This window comes from Peromyscus maniculatus, chromosome 23, assembly GCF_049852395.1.
Source record: "Peromyscus maniculatus bairdii isolate BWxNUB_F1_BW_parent chromosome 23, HU_Pman_BW_mat_3.1, whole genome shotgun sequence".
Classification (NCBI taxonomy): Eukaryota; Metazoa; Chordata; class Mammalia; order Rodentia; family Cricetidae; genus Peromyscus; species Peromyscus maniculatus.
This window is the reverse complement of record NC_134874.1, coordinates 38,741,360-38,767,180: the sequence shown is the minus strand read 5'-3', so window position 1 is coordinate 38,767,180 and position 25,821 is coordinate 38,741,360. Positions and strand designations below refer to the sequence as shown.

The window sequence follows — 25,821 nt, the reverse complement described above, 5'->3', positions numbered from 1 at the left end:
AGACAGGTTTTATGCAGGGCTGGAGATGGATCACAGACATCTCTTTGTCCGTCAGAGGCCCAGTGGTCCTTCCTGTGGGCTACAAGTGTCTGCTGGTGATGGGGAAGTTTAGTTCCTTTCATTTTTAGTTACACTTACGTGTGTATGTGGGTACATGTATGACATATGTAGAGGCCAGAGGACAACTCTCAGGAGTTGGTTCTCTCCTTCTACTCTGTGTGTTCCGGGGATCAGACTCAGGTCATCAGGCTTGACAGCAAGTGTCTTTACCCACTGAGGCGTTCTTCTTGTGGCCTGCTGATCTGCCCACCCTCCCTCCCTCCCTCCTTTGCTTCCTTTCTTTTTGACACAAGGACTCATTGTATAGCTCAGGCTAGTCCTGAACTTGCCATCCTTGTGCCTCAGCTGTCTGGGTTCTGCAGTTCTGAGCATGTGCCGCCAGGCCCAGCTGGTAGAGGATTTCTGACTTCAGGATTTGTCCACACGAGAAGTCTCGCTAGTGTTTTACTGGTTTCTGATTTTTTTTTTCTTGGCACAATGTACCCAGTAATCATATGCTCAACCTCGTGAATCTGCCACAGAGTGTATATCAATGCAAACTTCACATCAGCTTAAGAAATGAGAATGCCAGGTGTGGTGGTGCACACCTTTAATCCCAGTACTCCTGTGGTAAGATGGAAGCCCAAAGACTAGCGAGCCTGGAGTACACAGTTCAGCAAGTATAAGAGAGACCCTGCCTCAAAACAAGCTGGGTGTGGTGGCACATGCTTAGACTTGGGAAGTGGAGGCAGGAGGATCTAGAATTCCAGGTCATCTTTTACTACTTAGTGAGCTGGAGGCCATCCTGTGCTTCAAGAGACTGTCCCAGATAAACAAAAATTAATAAATACCTTTTTCTATGTAATGTACCTGTGTACTTGCATATCTGCCTGTGGACTCTATTCAGCTCTTGGTAAGGGGTTTCTGGGCAGTCTGGTGGGTTTTACGGCAGGCCATTGTGCTTTTCCATCCAGGACACAGACCTGGTGCCCAGTGATATTGCAGCAGGCTTCACCCTTCTCCACCAGCAACAGGACAATATCAACAACAGCCTGGAGCCTCGGGAGGTCGTCACCCACTTTCCAGGGCAGTCTCAGGTAATGACAGAAAACACCTCTGATGTTCATGCCTCTGTGTAGGTCTTCAGAGTCATGCAGCTCAAGCTGGGCATGGAACTCTCAGGAGGATGAAGCAGGAGGATTGTGAGTAGGAGACTGTCCTGGGCTATAGAGTGAGTCCCAGGCTAGAAATAGACCCTGTGTAAGAAAAGAGAAGGAGAGGGGAAGGGGGAGGAATGAGAGACAGACAGACAGACAGACAGACAGACAGATGGGAGTAGAGAGAAGAGAATAGAGAAGTAGCCAAGAACAGTTCCGGTAGCCTTTGAACCGAAACCCAACTTTCTCAGCCAGATTCCAGGCATTCCAGGTATTCCACTTCCGGCTTATTGTCTAGGTTACACTGTAGGAAATTCAATATTTGGTTCTCTGTTCCGGAAGAATTCCTTCCAGGGTGGGGCCTGAGTCACATCAGAGCGTGTTTTCTTCTCTAGGTCTAGGAAGCAGAAACAGTTCAAGCTTTGCTTGGTGAGGTTTTTCCTGCCATGGGTCTTTATGGTCTCCGAAGAGGAAGTCATGCCAGGCCTGGCAGTGCATACCTGCTGTTTGAGCAATAGGGGGCAGAGGCAGTAGGGTTGTGAGTTCCAGGCCACCCCGGGTTAGGACAAAACTTACTCACTCTTCTTTCCTTCCCCTTTTTCCCTTCCCTTTCCCCTCCCCCCTTCCCCCCTCCGTCTCTGTCTTCCTCCTTCCCTTCTTGTGTTGCTGGGTGCGGAACTCAGAGTCTTGCACATACCAGGCAGATTTACACCACTGAGCCGTGTCCCCAGACCCTTGAAAACAAACAACAACAACAACAAAAATAAATAACACAGAGAAGCCATAGACTGTGTGTGTCCCCTCTGCCTCTGCCATGGCGTCCAGGCAGCGTCTGCACCCATGCTGCTGGGATCCCTCCAGGCAGGAATCCATGCCTTACTTTTCTGTTGCTGTGGTAGTATATTAGGACCAAGGCAGCTTATGAAAGAAAGCATTTATTTGGGGCTTACACTTGTAGAGGTCTAGAGCTCATGACTGTCAGCAGCGGGCAGGCAAGCTTGGTACCGGAGTAGTAGCTGAGAGCTCACATCTTGAGACAGCCATAAGGCAAAGAGAGAGCTACTTTCTTTTGAAACCTCAAAGCCCTCCCCCAGTGACGCACCTCCTCCAGATGTTGACAGTACCCATGTTTCCGGGTGGAAAGCCTTGAAGGACTCCAGGCAGGAAGCTCCCGCAGGAGCCAGAAGACTCACCAGGGATCCCTGCCTTCCTCCCTCACCACATTTCTGGTGGAGTCCACGGGGGGCTACTTAAAAACCAGCTTTTTAGAAGCAGGTGGATCTGAGAGTTCCAGGTCAGCCAGAGATACATAGCGAGACCTTGTCTCAAGAAACAAAAGTGCTAGATGTGGTGGCGCCTGCCTTTGATCCCAGCACTCAGGAGGCAGAGGCAGGTGGATCTCTCTGAGTTCTAGGCTAGCCTCGTCTATATAGCAAGTTCCAGGACAGGACAGCTAGGGGTACACAGAGAGACCCTGTCTTCAAAACGAAACGAACAAAGAACACTTTTTCCCCTAGAAGAGGCTGGAGAGACAGCTCAGCTGTCAGGCACTTACCACACAGGTGTGCGGGCTGGAGTTTGGGTCCCCAGAGCCCATGTCAGTGCTGGGTGGGTGAGGTGGCTCCTCTGTAATTCTCGTGTGGAAGGTGAAGATAGGGTGAGTATCCTTGAGCAAGCTGGCCAGGGAGACGACTCAAGTCAGTGACCTCTGGGTTTGAGTCAAAGACCCTGCCTGGGTGAATAAGGTGGGAGAGTGAAGAAGATTCTTGATGTGCACCTTGGGCCTCCACACGCACACAGAGGCACACACAAGTGCCCACACCCTTGTGAACACACATGCACGCAGGTACCCCACAGATACACATGGAGAGAAAAGGAGTCTTTTAGAGAGTCCAGGAGGAAAAGAGCAGGAAGGTTAGAAGTTAGAGTTCAGGGTTAAGGTCTTAGTGTGGGGGTGGGTGGCCCAGTGGGCTGACCGAGTTCAGATTCCCGGAATTCACGTAAAGCAGGACTCGGTATGGAGCGCGTCTGTAATCCCGAGGTTCCTACAGCAGGGTGGAGGCAGGAGACTCTGAGAGGCTGGAGGACCAGCTAGCTGGGGGGACCCAGCAAACATGGTTTTTCCAACAAGGTAGGAAGCAGGGACAGACGGCAGACCTGACGCTCGTGCTGTGGGACGCATGTGCCCACCCTGAGTGCACACACACAGATCTCTGTGTTGGTCCTGCCCATGGCTATCTCACACAAAAAGGGTTTTCTCCCATCTCTCCCCCAGGAGGCCGACTTGGATGCAGAAGTGGAAAACTGCCATCACTACATGCCGTTCGCAGCCGCCGCCTATGGGTGGCCCCTCTACATCTACAGAAACCCGTTCACGGGGCTGTGCAGGATCGGGGGCGGCTGGTAGGTCGGCCTAGTGCCATCCTTTCCTAAAGTTTTTCCTCTAAAAGAAAAAAAAAATCGACATTCACGAACAGAAAGAAGAAGTCCTAAGTCCTTTATCTAGAATCTGCCTAGAGCCATGACTCACCATATCCTGTGTCCTCAGACTTCATGCTTTATCTCTAATTTTTTTTTTTTTTTAAAGACAAGGTCTATGTTGCCCCTGGCTGGCCTGAAGGAAGCTCATTATATAGACCAGGCTGGCCTCAAACTCACCAAGATGACTGCCTCTGCCTCCCAAGTGCTGGGATTAAAGGCATGGGTTGCCACACCTGGCACTTGCAACTTTTAAAAAAAATTTCACCGACACCAGCTGACCCAGAACAGCACTCAGAACCACATACAGATGTTGTCAACCTATATCTACATGTTGCTTCCAACATTTATGGGATAGTCATCGTTTAAGGTCACTCTCAACCTGTTGGCTGCCTCAGCCCGTGATTACCACAGCACACATATACCTCCATTATTCTGGGTCGGCATGGAAGAGTAAACAGTTTAAGAGTGGAACTATGCATTTAGCTTAGGTAGAAGCTGATTACATGGGAAATAGAAGGCATATTAAGGTTAGTTCTCTTAAGGGCAGGCTGAGTGCTGGGATTAAAGGCATGCGTCACCATGTCCAGCTTTTCAGGGCATTTTATTAACTTGATTGCAGGGTCTGGAAAATGTTCACTCTCTGAAGGCAAGAGGGATTTTAAGAAAAAATATATTATCACACTCTGGGTGGGTCCTGGGAATCAAACTCAGATCATCAGGCTTGGGGGCAAGTACCTTTCCGGCCGAGCCGACATCTCATGCTTCTCTATCTGTTAACAACTTGGCTGAATTTCCTCAGGACATTCGTTTGCGGTAAAATCATAAAAGTCAAGAATATTGTCATTGATTATTAACCAGATGGGAACTCGTATTTGAATTCTTCTCATCCCAATAATGTGTACGTGTGTAATATGTGACAGTGGTGCATGTCCAGATGTGTATGATGTGTGTGCACATGCCTGTGTGTGGGTTCGGAGACCAGAGGAGGATGTCGGTGACCTGCTCTACTTCTCTCCACTTTATTCTCTCAGGATAGGTTCTCTCCCTGAACCTGGAACCACCCCCCTGCCTCCACCCCATCACCTCACAGTGCTGCAGGGTCACAGCCACACCTGGCATGTTGCATGGACTCTGTGGATTTGAACTCGGGTCCTCTTGCTTGCTCAACAAGCACTCTTTACCCACTAAACCGCCTCATCAGCCCTGCTTTTCCTTTTTTTCTTGCTGCTAGAACCCAGGGCCTTGCCCGTGCTGAGATGAAATCCTCCTCGCAGTAAGCTGAGTCCTCAGCCACCAGGTCCAGACTTAGCATCCCTCTGTTCTTTTGTAAGTCGGTCATGACTAGAGTGGGTGGGGACTTGGCTGTTTTTCTCAGATCACTGTTTCTGCTGCTGTACAGCGAACTTTGGTGGCCTGCTCCTTGCTATCAGTTCCCACTCATGCTTCTTGCTTCATTCACAGCCGTGGTTCGTTGCTGTCGTTTCTATAATTAGTATCTGTAAGTCGCATGCCCCAACCTGACTGCACAGGCTGGTTCCTGTGTCCTTTTGATGGGTCCCTGTCACTCTGAGCACTTCCCTAGTTACTTGTTTGAGGGTTTTTTTTTGTTTTTGTTTTTGGTGGTTTTGAGATGGAATTTCACGTAGCCAAGGATAACCTTGAACTCCTGATCCTCCCGGCTCCACCTCCGAGTGCTAGGATTACAAATGTGTGCCACCACATACGGCCTCTTCCTGCATTTCTGATGGAAAATTTTCAAGTTTTATTTATCATTAACACATGCCGGAGACATGTGTGGATACACGTGGAGGTGAGAAGACGGCATTCAGGAGCTGGTTCCCTGCCTCCCCATGGGTTCTGGGATTGAACTCAGGCAAAATCACTCAACAAGCACCTTTACCACTGAGCCGGCTTGGCTTTGATGGAAGGTTCCTGATGAAAGGAATTGAAACTGTATCCTGTGCTTGCCCTGGAGTGGTTTCTGCCCTTCGCCTGGCAATGCTAATTACAAACAAGATCTGAGTGCTAGGCCTGTCTGTCCCCTCTGGGTAGCTGCAGCCTTCGGGACTTCCTGATGGACAGTTTGAGAGTTCAAGAAAAAAAAAATTTAATAAGGTTTTTTTGTTTTGTGTGCATGTGTGTGTACACGGATGTCAGAGCTTTCAGGAGTTTATTCCCTCCTTCCATCATGTAGATCCCATCCCAGGGATCAAACTCCGGTCGTGAGGCTTGCCAGCAGGTGCCTTGACCTGCTAATAAACCCTTTCCCTGGCCCCAGCCACAGAAATTTTGCATGATGTTTCCCATATCATATTTCTGTCACTTTTCACTCTCTGGAGCAGTTTGTTCTCACACTCAGTCCCCGGTGCGTCTGACTTCCGCATCCTTGCGTCTTGTACAAGGTCCGTGAGTGCTCGCCGTTCAAGCACGAGGCCTGGAGTTCAAAGCCCCGGCATCCGCATAGAAAAGCTTGTTCAGACTGCCTGTGTCCCCTGTGGTGGGGTTGAGGGAGAGGCAGGAGGATCCCTGGGGCTTGCTGGCTTCCAGCCTTGCTCCAGTTCAGTGAGAGACGCTGTCTCAGAGGAATTAATGCAGAATGACAGCGTAGGAAATCCCGTGTCCTCAGGCCTCCATGGATGCATGCACGCGCACGTGCACACAAATGAATGTGAATGAAAGTCAAGAATGTAGCTCAATGAAAGGGTTTGCCCCATTGCAAGACCATGGATTCCATCCCCTGCTACTCAAGAGAAACCGTTCGTTAGAATGGCTTAGAAGTGGTCGTCCCTCCCCTCCTGAACTTTCTAGTTCAGTCCTGTAGTGGGGGTCACTGTGCTCTGGTGAGGGGCTCAGACTGCCAGTCACCTCTTTGTCTTCCCTTTAGTTGCAGAAGCACAGAGATAGAATATGATGCAGTCGAAGGGGACCAGCACCACTGCCACTTTGCCTCCATCCTGAAGACGACCGGGCTGCAGTACAGGGACTTCATTCACATCAGCTTTCACGACAAGGTATTGTTTCAAATAGGGTGTGTCTAGACATGGGCCCCAGAGTCCTTTGAGATCTAGTGGTAGGTAGTGTGTGTGTGTGTGTGTGTGTTCGTTCATGCATGCATGCGTGTGTGCATATGGGTCCTGGGTATTGAACTCAGGTTGTCAGGCTCATCAGTGAATGTCTCAGTCACTGAACCATCTTGCTAATCCCCATCCTTCTTTTTACTTTTTATTTTGAGATGCTCTCACTAAGTTGCCAGGCTGGCCTGGAACTTAGTCTGTGACTCTTGAATTTGTTTTCCTTCTGTCTCAGCCTCAGCTTCTTAAACAACTGGGAATGCCAGTCTGCACCACAGGGTCTGGGATGGATTATTCTTCATAGAAGTCACCCTCTATGAGTACACACACACACACACACACACACACACACACGCACGCACGCACGCACGCACGCACACGCACGCGCGCACACACACACCCCTACGTACCTACCAGCTTCAGATCTGTGGTTAGCATTGCTCAGTGACTCTCTAACCTCTTCTCTACTCCCAAACCAAACTGCTGTTTTGGTGGAGTGCAACTGTTTTCAGACTCTGTGGCCCACAGAGTCTCTTGGCAGAACTTTTAAGATTTCTGTAGTCGGGCTGGTGAGATGGCTCCGTGGGTAAGAGTGTCTGCCTCCAAGACTGAGGATCCAAGTTCAATCCCTGGGACCCATACAATAGGAGACTGAGCTCTCTCAGGTTGTCTTCTAATTTCTTCACACATGCTGTGACGACGTGTGTACACACACTCCCTCTTCACATAGAATAAATGAATAAATGTAATTTAAGGAAAACAAAAAACGTCCTGAAGTTGCCAAGTGTGGTGGTGTGTGCCTGTAATCCTAGCACTTGGGAGGCTGAGGCAGGAGGACAGAGGGAGATGCTCTGTGTCCCCGTGAGTCAGGCCTTGTGCTGGTTTCTTCTCTCCCAGGTGTATGAGCTGCCCTTCATAGTGGTTCTGGATCACAGGAAGGAGGCCGTTGTGGTCGCCGTGAGAGGGACCATGTCTCTCCAGGTAATGTTGCTGTGTGTGTGACAGATTCAGGTATGGGCAGAGAGTGGGACATGGGGGGGTGGGGGGTGGGGAGGTGGAGCAGAGGAAAGCTTTGTTAGGAACAGAGAAAGCCACTGTGTGAGGCGGCCGAGGAAAGCCTTGAAGCCGGGAAGCGAGCAGGGGCTGTGCACACGGACTTGATGAAACGTGGGAGGTGGTTCCCAGTTAACTACCAGCTGTTGGCATCAGAGATGCCAACACATTCCAAGACAGGCTCAAGGGATACCTGCTTGGGTCACCTCCTGCTGACCCTCCTTAGATGCGCCCAGATGCACCCCATGCCTAGGTAGCCCGCCGTCTGATTTCTGTACCCAGAATCGGATTGGTCTTTGGTCAGAAGACACACTGAACCATAGATGGTGGTACACTCCTGTGTCCCCACCTCTTCGGAGGTTTGGGAGATGGCTCAATGACAAAGTGCTCTGAGGGGAAGGTGGGGACCTGCATACAGTCCCTAGAGCCCACGTGAAAGCCAGGGACAGTAGCGCATCTGTGGCCCCAGCTCTCCTACAGCAAAATGGGAGATGAAAACAGGAGAATCTTTGGAATCCCAAGGGCCAGATAACTTGGTGTCTCCATCGGCCAGCAAGAGACCCTGCCTCAAACAAGGTAGAGGTGAAGGCTGACGTTTGAGGGGTTCTCTGATCCAACCGCCATACCTGGGCCATGGCACACATGCAACTGCATTCATACACACAAATGTGCACATGCCCACATACACACAAAAATTAAAAAAAAAAAAAAAAACCAGTCACATACTGTCAAGTTCTTCTGGGGATTCTCTTCAAGCCCTCCCTTCCTCCAGGCACCATGTGCTTCTCGGGGTACAGTGAGCCCCTTGTCCACCTCCAGGTCTCTCCCACCTCCACTTCTTGTCCAGCTCTCTTCCCTCTTTTAACATCTGCTTTCTGGTTTCTTCTCTGCCACTCCTCGCTCTCACTTCCCGGTTCTTCCTCGTGTGTCTGGGAAGGGCCAGTGTTACTGCTGAGCATGCAGGACAGGCCTCTAGTCCAGCCACTCTGAAGGCTGAAACAAGTTTAGGGCCAGCCTGAGCAACTTAGACCCTTTATCAAGGGCTCAGCCCAAGAACACTGGCTGCTCTTTCAGAGGATCTGTTCCCAGCACCTACATAGCAGCCCACAACCATCTGTGACTCCATTTCCAGGGGATCCGGCACCCTTTTCTGGTCTTTGGGTATCAGGCATGCATGTGATGTGCAGACATATATGTAAGCAAATACCCATACACATAAAAAAATAATAATAAAGTGGGCCGTGGGGTGGACATGGTAGTGTCACAACTCTTAATTCTAGCCCTTGAGAGACAGAGATAGGCAGGTCTCTGAGAGTTAGAAGCCAGCCTGGTCTACACAGTGAGTTCTGGGCCAGCCAAGGCTCCATAGTGAGAGCTAGTTTAAGATTCCTGGGCATATAATGCGGCAGGGGAGCCTCGCATCTCCCTTTCAGAGGCTGTGGGTAGAGCGCTTAACATGCCAGGCAGAAGCCTGAGTTCAGTCCTTAGTAGCATCCATCACTGCTTGCTCAGCCGATCACCTCAGATCTCACAGCCTCAGGCTGTCTGGCTGTATCCTTTCCCAGCCCCTGTTCTGACCGGTTTGTTCCCTGCACCGGAAGAAAGGTTTCCCATCATTGCTGTCCCTGTCTGTGCTCCTTCTCACCACCCTGGTCAGTCCGTTTCTTTCCTGTGTTGCTCCCAAGTGTCCCCAAGTGCTGGAATACAAGCTGCACTCAATGCCACCTGCTCCGGTCTGCCCTTGATGCTGTGCACAGCCTCAGCTTTCCCCGTCCTTCTCTAGAAACCTCCAGTGCACACGGCTTTCCTCAGCGTGCTGGTTCCCTGTCAGCCCGGTGGATGCTCTGTGACTCGCCTGGCCACCGTTTCCTAGTCCCAGTCTGTCCCAGCACTAAGTATACCGGGTGTCCTCAGGAAATCTCCTGAGGGTCTTTTTATCATGTAGGAGTAAGCCGGGCATGGTGGTACATGCCTGCAGTCCCGGGACAGGAGATGGAGGCAAGAGGAATTCAGAGCTAGCCTGGGCTACACTGTGAGACCCTGTTTCAAACAGAAACCCAAATAGCCTGGAGCCCAGGGAGCTGCTTGTCCCCCGAGAGGATGGTTATTCTGCTCTCCTTCAGCTGCAGCCCAGCCACTCATCCCAGCCCTGCTGTAGGCATCACTGTTGTTTAGTGAGCCGTTGAAGGTGGGTTCCAGAGGACAGAAACGGGGCTTTGTTCAAACCCCAGTTCGTGCTCTGGGCTGGGGAGGTCCTTAGATTGCAGTGTGCAAGACAGAGGTGTTCCTTGATGTCGCTTCCATCAGGGCCGTTCCCGCCTGGCACCCAGCTGGCTTTTCCTACTTCAGCTGTGTTCTCTGCGGAGGCTGGACACTTCGCCGTCAGCCTCTGACTGCACTGCCTGCCGCTGCACAGAGCGCCCTGGCCCTCGGTCCCAACACAGGGTGCCCTGGCCCTCGGTCCCAACACAGGGCGCCCTGGCCCTCGGTCCCAACACAGAGCGCCCTGGCCCTCGGTCCCAACACAGAGCGCCCTGGCCCTCGGTCCCAACACAGGGCGCCCTGGCCCTCGGTCCCAACACAGGGCGCCCTGGCCCTCGGTCCCAACACAGGGCGCCCTGGCCCTCGGTCCCAACACAGGGCGCCCTGGCCCTCGGTCCCAACACAGGGCGCCCTGGCCCTCGGTCCCAACACAGAGCGCCCTGGCCCTCGGTCCCAACACGTGCAGCCCCACAGGCTGACGTTGCTGTCTCCACACTCACAGGATGTCCTGACTGACCTGTCTGCAGAGAGTGAGAACCTCGAGCTGGATACTGAGCTGCAGGACTGTGTGGCCCACAAGGTATGTCTGTATTGAGAGGGAATATCTCAAAGAGATGGGGTAATGTGGCTGAAGCCACAGGATGGACTGTCAGGTCAGACACTTGAAATGGGCTGTCTTTCCTCCCCTCATTGTTTTTTGTTTGTTTGTTTGTTTTGTTTGTTTTTCAAAACAAGGTTTCTCCGTGTAGTTTTGGTGTCTGCCCTGGATCTCGCTCTGTGGACCAGGCTGGCCTCGAATTCACAGAGATCCGCCTGGCTCTGCCTTCTGAGTGCTGGGATTAAAGGCGCGTGCCACCACCACCTGGCTCCTCATTGTTTGTTTGTTTTTTTTTTGTTGTTGTTGTTTTTTGAGATAGGTTTTCTCTGTGTAGCCTTGACTGTCCTGGAACTCACTCTGTAGACTAGGCTGGCCTATAACTCATTTTGTAGCTAAGGATAACCTTGAACTTTCTGATCCTCTTGCCTCCACCATCTAAATACTGAGATGACAGGTTAGGGATCAAATCTAGCACTTGAGGCATGTTACACAAGCATCCCATTAACTGGGCTGTATCCCCAGCCACTTTCCCCTCTAATTAAAGTTTGATATCTTAGTGGGAAAATGCTCAGTCCAGCACAGAGCAGCAGAGCAAGAGCTCTGGCCTTGTGGGCGGCACAGGCTGGACAGCTCACTTCCCACACGTTCTCTGTGGATGTGGCCAGAGCCTAGTTCTCTGTTTCTCTCTTCCTGTTCTGTGGGGGTGAGTGGGGCAGAGTTCCTCCTGGGAAGAAGAAAAACCCACCTCAAATGGGGGTGTGTGTGAAATGGTTTTTAAACATTGTAAAGTAAGTATAATAACTCCAGACGTGGAGAGTCTTAGGTAGGAGAATCATGAATTTCAGGCTGGATTTGGCTACACAGCAAGGTCTAGGCCATTGTGAGCTATGTAGTGAGACTTTCTCTCAACAAACCGAAAACCATGACGGATGGGAAGATAGATGCATGGATGACCGGTGGATGGGTGGATGGTAAATGGATGGATAGATGAATAGATGGGTGAATGGGAAGTTAGGTGCATGGATGATAAAGGATGGATAGAGGGATGGATGGGTGGCGAGTGGATAGGTGGATGATGGATGGATGTCTAACATTTATCATTTTAACCATTTGTGGTGGCTCAATTCAGGTCCATCATGTGTTTGTATGGTGTTGTGTGCCCATCTTTTCTATCTATCTGTAGCCTAAGTTTTGATGAACCCTGATGTTGGCCCTGGGCTTAGTAAACACTAACAGCCCTAGTCCCAGCTCTGACAGCCTCTATTCTACCCTCTCCCCTGTGAACTTGCTTCTTCTAGTATTCATGTGTGTGTGTGTGTGTGTGTGTGTGTGTGTGTGTGTGTTCCTATGTGTGTGCACGATCACATGTGTATATGTGCACATGAAGGTGAGAGGTAGATTTTGCTTGTCTTTTCCAATTGCTTTCCACCTTATTTTTTGAGATAGTGGCGTTTAAATCAGTTTAGTTGAATGGGGCCAGGGAAATGGCTCAGCTGGGCGAAGTGCTGGCCAGGCAAGCGTGAGGATCTAAATTCGGATCTCTGGCACTCGTGTACAAAAGCTGGGCATGGCAGGGCGCATCTGTAATATCAGCACTGGGTGGGATGACGCAGGCTGATCCTGGGGTGTGCTGGCTGGCCAGCCTAGTTTAAACAGCAAGTGGGCACCTGTGCTCTCAGCCGTGGGGAAGTGGAGACAGGAGAATCTGCAGAAGCTGTAGGTCCAGCTAGCCCAGTGTAGACAGGCAAACAGCAAGAAACCCTGCTTCAAAGTAAGAGGCAAGGACCAACACCGTAGGGTGTCCTCACACCTGCACCTGGCTGCTGTGGCAAGTGTAAGTCCACACTCACATACATGAACACTAATGCACACACACACACACACACACACACACACACATACACACACACAGAAGGGGTGGCCTTCAGAGTTGTGCCCATTAATGGTATGTTATCTTGAACAATCATGTTAGCAACTGTTTATGGCAACAGATATCACTAAGGCAGGGCTGGGGTGTGGCTCCGTCAGTGGAGTATTTGCTTCGCATGCCCTAGGTGCAGAGCCCAGCATCACATGACTTGGATGTGCTGGTGCATACCTGTAATCCTGGCACTCAGGAGGTGGAAGGAAGGAGGAGAGCGGAAGCTTAAGGCTTGGCTACATGTCGTGAGTTTGAGGCTGGCTTGGACTACATAAGCAGGTCTCCCGTAAATAAATAAATAAGAAAATCCTCCTTTTTCCCATTCGGCCTATTGTAGCTTGAGTTTTCCTGCCTTGCCCACAGTCAGGACAAATCTTTGTCATCCGCCAGTCCCACAGCTGCTCAGACCCAACCAAGTAAACACAGAGACTTATATTGCTTACAAACTGTATGGCCGTGGCAGGCTTCTTGCTAACTGTTCTTATAGCTTAAATTAATCCATTTCCATAAATCTATACCTTGCCACGTGGCTGGTGGCTTACCAGTGTCTTCACATCCTGCTGGTCATGGCGGCAGCTGGCAGTGTCTCTGCCTCAGCCTTCCGCTTCCCAGAATCCTCCTCTCTCCTTGTCCCACCTACTTCCTGCCTGGCCACTGGCCAATCAGTGTTTTATTTATTGACCAATCACAGCAATTTGACATACAGACCATCCCACAGCAGCCTATCTTTCATAACTCTTTTCAATCTTGCTGTAGTTCTCAAAATAGTGTCTTTTTAAAAGGTATTTTTATTTCTGTGTGCACACATGGCTGCTTTTCTGCTTGGATACCATGTGTTTGCAGTGACCACAGAAGCCAAAAGAGGGCATCAGATCCCTTGGAATTGGGGCTTCAGGCAGGTATGACTCACCTGTTATGGGAGTTGGAAATTAAAACTGGTTTCTCTCTGCAAAAGCTCTTAACCCCTGAGCCCCCAAAGTAGTTAGTTACATTCTTCCATGTCTTTGTTAACACTACCAGCAAAGTTTTGTTTGCTGCTGGATGGGCAACCAGACTTTAACAGAACCCTCTGGAACCAGTTCTCTCTGGTTCTCCTACACAAACATCAACCTCATGTGGTGGAGCATACATTGCAGCATCTGCCTTTCCAACACAAGAGCAAGCCACAGGGCTGGAGAGACGGCTCAGCAGTTATGAACACCGGCTGATCTTCCAGAGGACCAGGGTTCGATTCCCAGCACCCACATAGGAGCTCACAACCGTCTGTAACTCCAGTTCCAGAAAATTAAAAAAATAAAATAAAATAAAATAAAATAAAATAAAGTAAACAACAAAACCAGAGCCCCTGGACCACTGTTTGGGGGTCTTTGATTACCACATAACCTGTAAGTGTACCCCACTCTCAAAATGTTCTCTTCACCTATCAGCTGTTGCTTGAAAAGCTTAAAACACTAATCGATGGGGTTGGGGATTTAGCTCAGTGGTAGAGCTAGGCCCTGGGTTCGATCCTCAGCTCCCCCCCAAAAAAAACAAACCACTAATTGACGACTTTCTCAACTTTTTCAACTTTGCTTTCTTTGGTTCATGATCTTTCAATTTGAAGAAGGGACTCACCTCTTACAACTCAGAACTGTGGGTTTTTTTTTTTTTTTTTTTTTTTTTTTTTTGGTTTTTTCGAGACAGGGTTTCTCTGTGTAGCTTTGCGCCTTTCCTTTCCTGGGACTCACTTGGTAGCCTAGGCTGGCCTCGAACTCACAGAGATCCGCCTGGCTCTGCCTCCCGAGTGCTGGGATTAAAGGCATGTTCCACCACCGCCCTGCCAGAACTGTGTTTTAATGTGTGTGTGTGTGTGTGTGTGTGTGTGTGTGTGTGTGTGTGTGTGTGTGTGTGAGAGAGAGAGAGAGAGAGAGAGAGAGAGAGAGAGAGAGAGAGAGAGAGAGAGAGAGAGAGAGAGGACGTACATGCCAGAGAAGAACTGACAGTCAGTTCTCTCCTTCCACCACTTGGGTCTCAAGAATCAAATTCATGTTGTCAGGCTCAGTAGCAGGCACCTTTTCCCACTGTCCCAGTGTGACTGTCCCTAAGGTGTGTTTTAATATCTTTATAAAAGGATCATCTGGGCATGGTGGCACAGCACTTGGGAGGCTGAGGCAGGAGGACCGAAAGTGCTTGGCTTGGGGCTGGGAGGATGGCTCATTGTGAAGAGCTTGGCATCTAAGCGTAAGGACCTGAGTTTGGATCCCCTGCACCCTGGAAGGAGCTGGTTTTGTAACCCCAGGTCTGGTAGAGAGTGGTGACAGGCAGGCCCCGGGGGCTCACCCATGTAGCAGAATCAGCATGTTTCAGGTTCAGCGGAAGACTCTGTCTCGAAATATGAGGTAGAGAGCAAAGGTACCCAGAGTTGACCTCTGACCACATGTGCACACACAAGTGACTAAACTCACATATCTGTGCATACACCACACACACACACACACACACACACACACACACACACACACACACACACACACAGTGCAAGGCCTGGCTGTCTTACATATCAAATTGAGAGCCAGACTGGGTAACTTAAAGGCCAGCTCAAAAAGAAAATAATTTTTAGAAGACATATTTATGTTTGTGTGTCTGTGTGCACATGCCCATGGAGACCAGAAGAGGGCATCAGATCCCTTGAAGCTGGTGCCTGTGAGCTGCCTGATGTGGGTGCTAGGAACTGAACTCTGGTCCTCTGATCTCTTTCTCCAGCCCATAACAAATAAGTTCTGAAGAGTCTGATTCAGTGGTAGATTGCTTGTCCAGCATACAGTAGGGTTCCCAGGCTCAGTCCTCGGTCCTTAGCTGGTTCATTCAGTCATGTGTAGTACAACTATAGACTAGTGCACAGCACTGCACAGATATGCCTGCTGCGTGGTTGGATGTTCCTGGTGACACCTACTCACTTAGCAAATAACAGCACCCACTTCTGGCAGCCAGCCTCTGGACCACAGACCAAGAATGTATCAGTGAACAGTAAGGCCAGAGACCCTGTCTTCCGAGCCGAGCTGACCCCACCCCATCTATCTATCTCCAGGGAATTGCTCAAGCCGCCAGATACATTTACCGCAGACTGGTCAATGATGGGATTCTGAGCCAAGCCTTCAGTGTCGCTCCGGTGAGATGGCTTGTTTTCTATTTCCTGTTCCTGTCATGTTCTGTCTGTTCTTCTGGGCCTCAACCCCCTCTGCCCTCTGTCCCCTAGGAGTACCGGCTTGTTCTGGTGGGGCACAGCCTAGGAGCCGGAGCTGCGGCCCTGTTAGCCATCATGCTTCGGGGGACCTACCCACAAGTCCGTGCTTATGCCTTCTCCCCGCCCAGGGGCCTGCTGAGGTAAGGCTTCACTCTCCTGCAGGACGAGTCAGTCAGCTCCTCTCTCTTCATTTACATCAGCTAATTCTCTCTCCTTCTTAGAAGTTTGTTTTGAAACACTGTAGTGCTGAGATGTGGTCCGGTTGGTAGCTCACCCATGCCTGTCATCCCAGCACTGGAGAAGCTGTGGTGGGAGGATTACAAGGTGAAGGTTCTCTTTGGCTACACAGTGGGTTAGTCACCCCTGAGCTACATGAAACCCCATCAAAAGGGAAAAGAAATACTATGTAGTTGAAGGAAGACTGTGTAAATTGAACGCGGTAGAGCACACCTGTGATGCAAGCACTCAGGAGGCAGAGGCAAGAGAATTGTTGTCCTTACCGACGTCTGGCCAATAGCTCTAATTTCCTAAACAGCCCAGGCTGGCCTGGAACTTGCTATGGAACTGAGGGAGACATTGAACTGATCCCCGTGCCTCAGCTTCCATAATAGCTGGGATTATAAACCTGACTAAATGATAGAATTCTAAGGTTTTTTTTGTTGTTGTTGTTTAGTTTGTCTTTAAAAGATCTTTTTGTTATTAAGTGTGTATACACATGTGTGCAGGTACCTATAGAGGATAGAGGCCCTGGGATACCCTGGAGCTGGAGTTGCAGCATTTGGGAGCTGCCCAACCTGGGTACAGGGAACCAAGCTCGGGTCCTCTGGAAGAGCAGCACGTGCTTTTAACTGTTGAGGCATCTCTCCAGCCCTGAAGTTGGTTTTTAAAGACACTTTATTTTAGGACTGGGAGTGTAGCTTAGTGGTCAAGCACTTGTCTACCATGTGTGAAGCCCTGGGTTCAATTCCCAGTACAACTTAAAGAAAAAGAAACTTCAAACTATATTTTATTTATACATATGTATAGTCTGAGTGTCTACCGAGTATGTGCAGGTGTCTGTGAAAGCCAGAAGAGGGCATCCGTTCCTCTGCAGCTGGAGCTACAGGTGGTTATGAGCCACCCAAAGTGGTTGCTGGTCCTCTAGAAGAGCAGTAAACACTCTTAAGCCATGGTCCACACACCACATGTAGAGGACAGTTTGAAGGTGTTGGTTCTCTTCTTCCACTATCTGGACACCAGGGGTTGAACTCAGATCATCAGGCTTGGCAGCGAGGGTTTATCCTGCTGAGCCCTTTTGTAACAGAATTCCCACATAGTCTGTGCTCACCATGGGAGCCTCTCCTGCTGCCTGCCACCTCCCCCAACCCCAGAGTGCACTTCTTATCCCTGATGGGCCTCCAGTGGCACATCACTGTCACCTAGTGTCCATCATAGGTATGGGCTTCACTTGGACTGTGCACATTCCCAGGGGTTGAACAAACAGGACATTTATTTCTATGAGTTGGGAAACTGTTTTTCCTTGCTTAGTTGAGCATGTTGACTGAACTATGCTATGCAAACTTTTGCCTTGATTATGAAAGAAATTTGTGCCACAACAAAAAAGACTAAAACAAATTAAGGATTAAAAAATTGAAGGTAGGCTGGAAAGATGGCTCAGAGGTTAAGAGCACTGGCTGCTCTTCCAGAGGTGCTGAGTTCAATTCCCAGCAACCACATGGTGCCTCACAACCATCTGTAATGAGATCTGGTGCCCTCTTCTGGTGTGTAGGAATATATGCAGACAGAAAAACTATACTAAATAAATAAATAAGTAAGTAAATAAGTAAATAAACAAATAAATCTTTTAAAAATTGAAGGTAAAAACAAAAAAACTATATATCCATATATATTTATATATATATATCCATCTATATTTTTTATGTCCATATATTTATATATCCATATCTATACTTATATATATATATATCCATCAGAAAATTAGAAAAATACAGAAAACAGATCAAAGATCTTTTGTTTTGATTTCTGTTTTTGAGACAGGCTCTCATTATGTAACCCTTGCTAAAACTTGAACTCATAGATATCAATCAGCCTCCTGAGTTCTGGGATTAAAGCTATATATGCAACATCACACCTGGCAAAAACTCTTTCCTTTTGTGATATGGTAGATTAGCATGGGGCCTTAAGTATTCTATCAGTAAGCCACACCCAAAGACCCTAAATAAAGTTCTATTTGTTTATTTTTTAATGAAACAGCCTTAACCCAGAACTCAGGAGTATGAGACAGATTCTTACAAATTTGAGGCCAGCCTGGGGTATGCACACAATGAATACCAGTCCAGCTTGAACTACATAGTAAGACTGTCTCAAAAATATAAAAATAAAAACCCCAAACAAAAGTAGAGAGGATAACTGGACATGGTCACATATATATCTGTTGTCCTAGCTGGGTACAGGCTGAGGCAAGAGAGCATTGCTTGAGCCCACGAGTTCAAGAAAAGTCTGGGCATGATAGGGAGTACCCCTCCCAAGAGGGAGGGAAAAAGTATGCTGTGGTTTGTAAACTTCAGTTTAGCCAGTTTCAACCCTCTGTCAGTGTGTAGCTCTTTATATTGCCTCCCTTACTTCCCATGTAGTGTCTGTACACACACACAAGCAGGCATATGCAAAAGCTAGCTTTAAAGCAAGTCTGAGACATACCATTTCATCTGTAAATAACATCCAAAGATAGAGCACGTTAAATCTTTAATTTCTGGATAGATAATAACTGATCACAATTCCCCAATTGATTCCTAACGTTCCCCAGTTTGCCTACATGAGGATCCAGGTGCCATTCATTGGATCTAACATTGGATATGGCAGATTTGCCTTAAACTGTCTCCATGGTTTTTCTCCCAACTCCTTTCAAAACAAAAGTATTACTAGTGTATGAGTGCAAGTGTATGTGCACACATCATGGCGTCATTTGGAAGTCAGACAACTTTCAGGAGTCAGTTCTCTCTGCCATTTTGAGGCAAGGTCTCCTGATTATGCTGCACTGGTCTCTGGTCTCTGCCTCCTATCTCACAGTAGGAGCACTGGGATTATACATACATGCTTCCCTTTTGTTTCTTGAAGAAGCCAGGTAATTTGTTGAGAAGGGCTTGTCACATCCTGGGTTTGTGCTGTTATTTTCTTGTGAACGTTCCTTGTTTCTCGCCATGACCCGCAGAGCTTTGACCTGACTGGGGGCAATGGGGGATGGGAAAGCACAGACACATGTACAGAAAAACTGGGATTGGGGGGCTGTGAGCTCTGATGGAGGTGCACCAGCAGCCCTGACACATTGGCTATATACAGCTGAATGAAAAGGCGGGTTTATTATAGATAGCTCAAGGGGAGGTTAATGCATCTCAGTAGAGGGTCTCTGTAGGGGAGCAGTCTCAGGGTAGCCATCCAGAAGAGGAAGTTGTGATCCATAATTTGTTGCACACACTGTCAACATTCCCATCCCGGGGGTCTGAGGCATCGGAGTCCTTAACGTGGTTGTGCTCATGTCCACAATACTCATTCAGTCTGGACTTCATCTGGTCCCCACACTGTGTCCACCAACCTAGTTTAATTTCACTGAAAATGGAAAGGGGCTGGAGAGATGGCTCTTGCAGCTCCATCATGAGGACCAGAGTTCAGACCCAATCAGACAGCACTCAACCACCCCTAACTCCAGCTCTAGGGGGTCTGAGGCCCTCTTCTGGCCTCCGTGGGCACTTACACATGTGTACATACATAGATACATAAATCTTAAAAAAATTAAAAGAAAGTTGTGACAATCACTGAAGATTAGATCTGATTCAGAGTGGATGGTTTTAGCAATGTCTACTTCCTGTTGGCCACGCTCACAGCCAGACTTTGTCACCGTCTCGCTCCTTAGTGTTAGTAGCAGTGACGGCCATTGACGTGGATGGACTTCCAGAGGGTAGAGACAGAAAGGGTTTCCTTTCCTTCTGCACGGATTAGCTGAAATAACAAAGAACTTGCCAAGTATCTGCTTGGGGTGAGGTAGAATTCATGCCAGAGAAATAGGAGAGATGCAGAAATACTATGGGTTTGCTTTTTGGTTTTGAGACAGTCTCACAATGTAGCTAAGCCTGACCTAGATCTCATTATGTAGCCCAGGCTAGCCTCAGACTCTTGATGCTCTTCCTGCCTCAGCCTCCTAAGGGCTGGGACAGAAGAGAGCCCTGCTCAGTTTGGAAAATACACTATGAGCTTAATTTTAGGGGCCGTTTTTGTTGTTATTTAACTTTGTTTTCTAATTTAGCATACAGGATATCAACATAGTTCCCAAGACAATTCCGTAAAACCAGGACTCCTGCTATTTTCTGTTCTCATTCTCTCTCAAAAAGAAAAAAGAAAGTCCTTTCACACCAGAAGTAGGCATTTATTAGGTGATTTTCACCTTCACATTTTATTTACACATTTGCTTTTTAGTGATTTCTAGACAGAGTCTTAACTGTGTAGCCCAGGCTAGCCCCAATTCTCAATCCTTCTCCTTCTCCCGCTTAAGTGCTTGATGGGAATGCAGGCCAGCCTTGAATCCAGTCTTCTTGCCTTACCCCCGAGTGGCAGAAATTACGGGCTGTGCCCCCTGCACTGGGCCAGCTTCTGTCCCCACACACACACTGGGCCAGCTTCTGTGCCCCCCCGCACTGGGCCAGCTTCTGTGCCCCCCCACACACTGGGCCAGCTTCTGTCCCTGCAGGTGTACACTGCGGTGCCCAGCCTTTTGCCTCTGCCTGCTCATAGACTGCCAGGACACCTTGGTAGATTGGGCCTGCTGGGTCGCAGGGATCATTGATGGTTTAGCTGTGGTCTCCTGAACGTCTCCTGTGGCTTTGACTATGGAGTCCCCATGTCACTTCTCTCCTTTAGAGGATTCAGAATGGCGACACCAACATCTGCCCTGGCAACTGTTTTATACTCCCCTCCCCCCACCCCCCACCCCCGAAGCCTCCTGCAGCAACGGAACCTAGACTAACTTAGCTTGTCTCTCGTTTGACATTTCAGCAAATCCCTTTATGAACACTCCAAGGACTTCATTGTGTCACTTATCTTAGGAATGGATGTGATTCCCAGGTCAGTGTCCCTTGGTTGGCCCACAGGGTCGGGGGCGTTGGCAGTACCGGGTACTGAGGTGTGTCTGCTTTTTACTCTCTAGGTTAAGCGTGACTAACATGGAAGATCTGAAGAGAAGGATCCTGCGAGTGATTGCTAACTGCAACAAGCCGAAGGTAACCGCTCCGCCAGGTTAGATCCGGAGGGTCTGTGCAGAGGCAGGCCGAGCGCTCCCAGCCAAGCCATTGATGCCCGCGTCTTCTCCTCTGCCCTGTGAACAGACTCCTGTCTGGGGTTCTACTGTGTGAGATGCAGAGGAGTCACACACATCGCCAGTTAGGAAACACCGTTGTCCCAGATGCTGTTAGTTTAGCGTCTTTCAGTTACATAGCTTGCTCCCAGGCTTCCAGTAAGGCTGACACGTACAGACAGACTCTAAGACGTCCTAGGGGGCCGGCAAGATGGCTCTGTGGGGAAAGGCGCTTGCTGCCAAACTTTCTGACCTGCATTCAGTCCTCATGGTGTGTGTGTTGAGGGGAACCTCCCTCCAGTCCTCACCTCCACATACATACAATTAAATAAATAAATGCAATAGGAAAAATTCAATGGCAGAGGCTTGAGAGTGTAGCTCAGTGGTAGAGCACTTCCCTAGCACTCAAGAGGCTCTAGGTTCACACCCACACACACAGGAAGAGAGAGAGTGTTAGCCAATGGGAGCTGACCGCCATGAGGTGGTGTAGTGTTGGCCTGTGGTCCAGCAGCTGGGAGACTGAGACAGGACTGCCAAAAATGTGAGGCCAAGGGGAGAAGGAAGCCAAGGAGGGGGCGGGGCTGGAGCCCAGTGGTGCGGCACTTGCCCAGCACGCTGGAGGCTCCAGTTCCGTTGCCTGCTATTTGGGTAGTTTAAAAAAGGAAGAGAGGCCAGTAAGACAGCTTAGCAGGCATGCCACGTGACCAAGCCTAGTCTGTGTCTAGTCACTGGAACCCAGCGGGTGGAGGAGACATCCCACTCGCAGTCTGTCCTGTGAACTCCCAACACACACACACACACACACACACACACACACACACACACACACACACACACCCCACTTCCAGTCTGTCCTGTGAACTCCCAACACACACAGACACATACAGACACACACACACACACACACACACACACACACGCACGCACGCACGCACACACGCACGCACGCACGCACACAGACATCCCACTTCCAGTTTGTCCTGTGAACTCCCAACACGCACGCATGCACACAAATGTCATGCCACCACAGGAACACACAAAATAACTATGATTAAAAACAATATTTAGAGATCCACCTGCTTCTACCTCCCAAGTTGCTTTTTCTGTTTTAGAGATGGAGTTTCACAGTGTAGTCCAGGCTGTCCTGGAACTCTATCTGTAGACCAGGCTGACTTTGAACTCAAAATATCTGCCTGCCTCTGCCTCCTGAGTGCTGGGATTAAAGGTGAATAACGTCATTACACCGACTAGTTTGTTTTTAGATTTTTTTTTCTTTTTCAGATAAGAGTCTCAGGTATCCTTGAACTATTGATCATGAACTTCTAATCCTCCTGCCTCTGCCTCCCAAGTGCTGGATTACAGGTGTGCACCACCACACCTGGTTTGATGCAGAACTGGGGACGGAACCCAAGGCTTTCTTCTTCATAGTTTTTTAAGAAGTAGCCCGTCTCCTGGGGTGTGGTTAGCTCAGTGGTAGAGCCTGGGCTTAACATGTACAGGGCTCAGCTCTGGGATCAATCTCCAGCACACACACAAAAAAACAACTAATTTTCAAAACACATGTGTGATTTGGTTTTTAACGATTCCTGCACGTATGATGGCTTCATGCCACCACAAGCCCCGCCCATGACCCATGGCTGTGTAAGTACAGGCCAAACCCTGAGCGCCCCCCGGGCACAGGACCATCCTTGTCCTTGGTCTCGCCTTTCAGTACAAGATCTTGCTGCATGGATGCTGGTACGGACTCTTTGGAGGAAGCCCTGACAACTCTCCAACTGAACTGGACGAAGGCAACCAGAGAGCCCTGACCCAGCCTCTTCTTGGGGAGCAGAGTCTGCTGACCCGAGGCTCCCCAGGCTACAGCTCCAGCGACTCCCCTCTGGACTCGCCCACCAAGTACCCACATCTGTACCCACCGGGCAGGATCATCCACCTGGAAGAAGAGAGTGGTTCGGGGAGGTGAGTGGGGAGGCACGTGGGTCCGACATGCCCGTCCGCCGTGGGCGACCGGAAGCCTGACCCAAGTGCAGCTTCACTAAGCTCCTATTCTCTTTTGTTCAAGGTTTGGCTGCTGTTCCGCTGCCCACTACAGGGCAAGGTGGGCACATGAAGCAGACTTTGGCAAGATCCTGATAGGCCCCAAGATGCTGACTGACCACTTGCCTAATATCCTGAATCAGGCCCTGGACAGAGTGGTCGCCGACAGAACAGCCTGTGTCTCCTGCCCAGGGCAAGGCGGCTCTCACACAGCTGTGGTTTAATCCCCTCTCCTGGACACTGCCCAGCACAGTGGGCTTGTGATTTTTTTTTTTTTTTTCTTAGACTGACTGAATGTGAGTGGCTTCTGTGAGGCTGGTATGGTGGCATCCATCAGTAGTAATCTGATGAGTCCCAGTGGAATGGGCAACAACATGACCAAAATTTTTTTTTTTTTTTTTCCTGAGACAGGATTGCTGTGTAGCCCTGCCTGTCCTGGAATTCAATCTGTAGACTAGGCTGGCCTCAAACTCAGAGATCTGCCTGCCTGGGATTAAAGGCACGCACCACCATGGCTGGCCTACAGAACCATTTTTAACCACAGTATTAACAGGGACAGGGGTCTAGAACATGCAGAGGTAGGTGTTGGGACTTCTAGGGCAGCTCGTGGAGCGAGCCTCCTTTGCCCCGAGAACTCCACACCTGAAGACCCTCTGTGGATCTCTAGCACTCCTGCCCCTGCTAGGATCCCATCCTGCTGTTTACGAGTCTGAACTTAAGACAACAGGTGTGCACTTTATATTCTTTCCCGGCATTCTTCCTGCGGCACTAAGGGCAGCCGGAACTTCCTCTGAGCCCAGCACTGCGGCTCATTTATACATGAACTGATTGCATAACTTTCATGTATGCTTAATTCTCACATTATTCTAGCTCTGGAGCCACATGTTGGGCTCAGAGGGAATTTTTTAAAATAAAGTAATTGATACACCACTGCACGGGAAGGTCTTCTGTATTGCTGGGACACAGACTTGCTAAGTAGCCCATGCTAGGCTCCAGTGTGCTAATTCCCTGCATCAGCCTCTTGTTGCTAGGATTACAAGCATGCACCACTGTACCCAGGTGGCAATGAGGGGTTTTGCCTTTTTATTGAAAACCAAGTTGTCTTGTCACTCTGGTTACTGAGGACTGCACATATTCCAAATACAAAGAGTCCACCAAGCATAGGACACTTAAAAAAAAAAGAGGGGCTGGAGAGATGGCTCTGAGGTTGGGAGCACTGGCTGCTCTTCCAGAGGACCTGGGTTCTATTCCCAGCACCCACATGGCAGCTCAAAACTGTTTGTAACTCCCACTCCAGGGGACAACACCAATGGAAACAAACAAAAAAACTGGAAAACAAAAAAGCCAGGTGTGGTTAGTGGTGACTTGAAGCTGTCAGCACTCAGATGGGGGCAGGAGAGCAGAACTGGAGGTCACACTCAGCTCCTTAAAAAGATCCAGGCTGTGCTAACTCGAGATGCTGCCTCCAAACAAAACCCCAAAAGGGGGCTAGAAAGACTAAAGGGAAAACTCACAAGATGTATTAATAAATACAACTGCCAGGTATGGTAGAGCACGCCTATTTAATCCCAGCACTCTGGAGCAGAGGCAGGCCATTCTCTGCGAGTTCAAGGATAGCCTGGTCTATACAGTTCTAGGCCAGCCAGGACCATACCATAGTGAGATTGTCTGAAAAAGTAAAAGTACACCCCAGTATAGCAAAAAACAAAAAACAAAACCAAAAAAAAAAAAACCAAACAAACCTTGAGGAAAGAAAGAAAAATAACTTTGGTCAGGAATCTGAAGGGGCTGGGCATAGTGGTACACACCATTAATCCCAGCACTTGGGAGGCACAGGCAGGTGGATCTCTGTGAGGCCAGTCTGGTCTAGAGTGAGGTCCAGTATAGCCAGAGCTACATAGTGAGACCTCGTCCCAAAAAAAACAAAAACAAAACAAAAAACAACTGAAGGGAAGTCCCAGGAATTTTAGATACAGCGAAGTATCCCAGTAGAATGGCTTGTACTGGATGAAAGTCCTCAGACAAAATTAGGGTAAGTAGACCGTGGAATTGTGTAGGATATAAAGATTTAATGGCCAAATGATCCTGAGACATAGCAAAATGCAGACTGATCTGAATAGCACGTATCTTAAGATTCAACAGGAAGGGCTAGCGATGACTTGGGCAATAGTCTTGTCAGGCCAGATATGAGGACATAAGTTCAGTGCTGGAATGGTTGACAGGAAGGTCCCTAGGGCATACTGACCAGTCTACCCCAGGTTCAGTGAGAGAGCCTATCTTCTCCCCCCCACCCCCAAATCATTGAGAAGATACCTGGGGCCAGTCCCTACAGATGTGTGCATACAAACACACACTTTAAATTTCAGATTTCAGTAAGCCAGGAAGTTTAGTTGAACTCTTCACAAATACACAGAACAATTTAAGCATTATCCTCAGGAAAACAGAAGTGCAGGAGAGGTCAAGTTCTGTTATCACTGGGTACAACTTGAAATTTATGTACTTATAAAATCATGTCTACTGGACACCCAGTATTTGGAGAGAAATGAAGATGGTGTTGGGGTGCCACTGGGGAGGCATTGTCCCTCACACCCTTCCTCGTTGGATCAAGACCTGTGGCCGAACATTGTGGTAAAGGTGA

The 25,821-nt window shown here is 49.1% G+C and overlaps 1 protein-coding gene across 2 annotated transcripts in view; it reads left to right on the top strand.

Annotated features, from left to right (window-relative positions):
* The window catches only part of Daglb (diacylglycerol lipase beta), a 39,295-nt gene extending 15,177 nt beyond the window's left edge, over positions 1-24,118 (top strand). The window contains exons 5-15 of one of the 2 annotated variants that reach the window (XM_042268450.2): positions 1,014-1,136; positions 3,472-3,599; positions 6,562-6,688; positions 7,646-7,729; positions 10,566-10,643; positions 15,650-15,730; positions 15,818-15,945; positions 20,849-20,917; positions 21,000-21,072; positions 22,858-23,105; positions 23,209-24,118. In XM_042268450.2, the coding sequence (XP_042124384.1) occupies positions 1,014-1,136; positions 3,472-3,599; positions 6,562-6,688; positions 7,646-7,729; positions 10,566-10,643; positions 15,650-15,730; positions 15,818-15,945; positions 20,849-20,917; positions 21,000-21,072; positions 22,858-23,105; positions 23,209-23,407 (1,338 nt within the window). In that variant the 3' untranslated portion in view covers positions 23,408-24,118. The remainder of the gene's footprint in view (positions 1-1,013; positions 1,137-3,471; positions 3,600-6,561; positions 6,689-7,645; positions 7,730-10,565; positions 10,644-15,649; positions 15,731-15,817; positions 15,946-20,848; positions 20,918-20,999; positions 21,073-22,857; positions 23,106-23,208) is intronic. The other variant, XM_042268451.2, reaches the window with a different exon arrangement.
* The last annotated feature ends 1,703 nt before the right edge of the window (positions 24,119-25,821 follow it).